Raw genomic sequence first — 2,502 nt, 5'->3', positions numbered from 1 at the left:
AATTGGAGTGACTCTCACCTACAGGTATCATTGTTTCCAGAACATGAACTGGTTCTGCTACTCTGATAATTACCATGATGCTTTTAAAATACTTTCTGTTGGATTTTGTAAAAAAAAAAAAAAAAAAGAAAAAGGGGGAGAGAAAGATTATTGAAGTCATCACTGGCATCATTTAAACAAAAAGTATGGCTGGTAATTCTTTAAATACAGATTGAATAACTTTATAACTATTTTACTATCACAGGTGAGCAAAGGACTTTTAAAATAAGTCTCTTCTTACCACCTTCTTTATAAAACCTACATGCACTTCATCTTTTTTGTATTGTGTTTTATTCAATTCCACTAAGATATCAAACTGTGCAGCAGGAGATAATACATTTTCTATGAGGAAAGTTGCTTTTGAACCATGTTTCAATCAGATGGTGTTTTCATGTTTACTTTTCAATCTTTTAATGGCTGTAAGATAGTGTTTTCAAACACCTCTTACTTTAGAATAACATTTAAAAAGAGCCTTTTGAAATATGGCCTAAAAACTCTCTCTCTCTTTCTCTCTCTCTCTTTAACCTTTCCTAATACAGAAATCATTGTACAATGAGCTAACTGTCCAGAATTATCTTTAAATTATTATGGGTCTCTAGGTTAAAATAAGCCTGCTGGCAAATAATTAAAATGAGACCCATTGAGTTACAGTTGGTGGCTGTGAAGTTGACCACCATCAGCTGGATAATCATTATGATGGCAGGAGATTCAAGGAAGGATGGTAAAATATTTGTGATCTGGCAAAACTTCTCATCAATGCACAGTGGCCTGTTTCCCATGGGTAAAACGTGAAGTGCTTCCCTTTTGAAATAATACTAATTTATCCATACTTCATAGATAGTGAACTGGAGCAACAATTCAGTAAAGCATAAGGCATTAAATAGTTTATTAGGCATTTAATGTTTTATTATATTAGGCATTAAATATTATAATGAATATTATTTCATCAATATCAAATCAAGTGTACATTTGTTGGCTCATAGCCAGTGTTTTTTAAATGCGATTAGACAAACATAAAACCAAAGAAATCAGTTGCTGTCGAGTTGATTCTGACTCATAGCAATCCATGTGCATCAGAGTAGTAGTGAATACTAAATAAGAATAATGACATGATGTTTCATTCTTGAAAGTATTGCTTCTGAATAATTGAAATTGGGTTGGCATTTCCCCCCTGTTCTAGAAAACCCTTTTAACCAGCAAGCGTGAGCTCTTGTTTAAGGTGAGCTGTTTGTAAACAGTGTTTTGTTTTGTTTAATTTTTTTCTCCCTTTTTCTCCCCCAGACCTCCCAGGCCTGCATTGCGTGAAGTACATCCAGGGACTTCAATGGGGAACTCAGCAGATACTCAACGAACACATCAGGATGACTCACAGAGGGCACCAGGCCAGATTCCTGGAACTGAATTGTGCCCTTTCCCTGCTGAGATTCATCAATGCCAATGTCATTGCTGATCTCTTCTTCAGGCCCATCATTGGCACAGTGAGCATGGATGATATGATGCTGGAAATGCTCTGTGCAAAGTTATGAAGGCATGTGACCACCCAAGTGCAGCTCACCTTAAAGGATAAGGCAATGTGGGCAGAAGAGTATAAAATATTGTACAATAAACTTTCATACTCTTTTTACATGCATAGTATTTTTGTATTTAATTAAAGAAAAAGCTTTAGTTACAGACAATTAAAAAATCCTCTATTCTGGACTGTTTCGTTGTGAAGGAAACCATTTGCAAACAGGACCATACCTTGTACATATTTATAGAAAGAGCAAGGCACCACACTAATAAGCTATTTTTGCAGGTTTGTTGACTCTCTGAAGGTCCCTGCTCTCAGCTACTAACCTGAAGGTTGGTAGTTTGAACCCAACCAGAGGTGCCACACAAGAAAGACCTGGCTTTCTTAATGGTCCACTTCCATAAAGATTACAGCCAAGAAAACATTATAGAGTAGTTCTGTAACACATAGGATCATCATGAGTCAGAATCCACTTGATGGCAAAGGTATTTTGTTTGTTTGTTTGTTTTTGGTTTCTTAAATATCAACTCTCCATTGAACCTACTAAAATCAAATTTGTAACATTAAGCTATAATACATTTGAATGTGTTAACCACTAACTTGATTGAAAAGAGTTTTGTCAAGGCTTAAGTAAGACTGTAAAAATTACTACAAACCTAGCTGGCATAAACAAAAATTAAGTTATCTTTGAAGGAAGCATCATGACATTTCATGTGATAATAGGCCCATGGCAGTGGGGGAGAGCTTTGTCCTATCTTCATTTCCACTTTCATTAATTTTGTGGAAGAAAATCTCTACACCCAAGTGGTGTCAAATGGTAGTCTGTCACCATAAAGTCAGTGAAGTAGGAGATTTTTCAAATTTTTATTTGGGGACTTTTCCTGTCCACAGTTAATGGATTTGAAATAGAGAACATTTGACACGAAACAATATTCTATAAACCACCAGTTGCA

The 2,502-nt window shown here is 35.5% G+C and overlaps 1 protein-coding gene across 1 annotated transcript in view; it reads left to right on the top strand.

The window, feature by feature from the left end:
* Positions 1-1,565, top strand: part of NR0B1 (nuclear receptor subfamily 0 group B member 1) — a 5,120-nt gene extending 3,555 nt beyond the window's left edge. The window contains exon 2 of the mRNA XM_007956203.1: positions 1,321-1,565. Within this exon, the coding sequence (XP_007954394.1) occupies positions 1,321-1,565 (245 nt within the window). The remainder of the gene's footprint in view (positions 1-1,320) is intronic.
* The last annotated feature ends 937 nt before the right edge of the window (positions 1,566-2,502 follow it).

The sequence above is a fragment of the Orycteropus afer genome, unplaced genomic scaffold (assembly GCF_000298275.1).
Source record: "Orycteropus afer afer isolate SDZICR_OR568_19922 unplaced genomic scaffold, OryAfe1.0 scaffold00583, whole genome shotgun sequence".
In the NCBI taxonomy this organism is placed as follows: domain Eukaryota; kingdom Metazoa; phylum Chordata; class Mammalia; order Tubulidentata; family Orycteropodidae; genus Orycteropus; species Orycteropus afer.
Note: the sequence above shows the minus strand (reverse complement) of the source record. Positions and strands in the feature narration are given on the sequence as shown.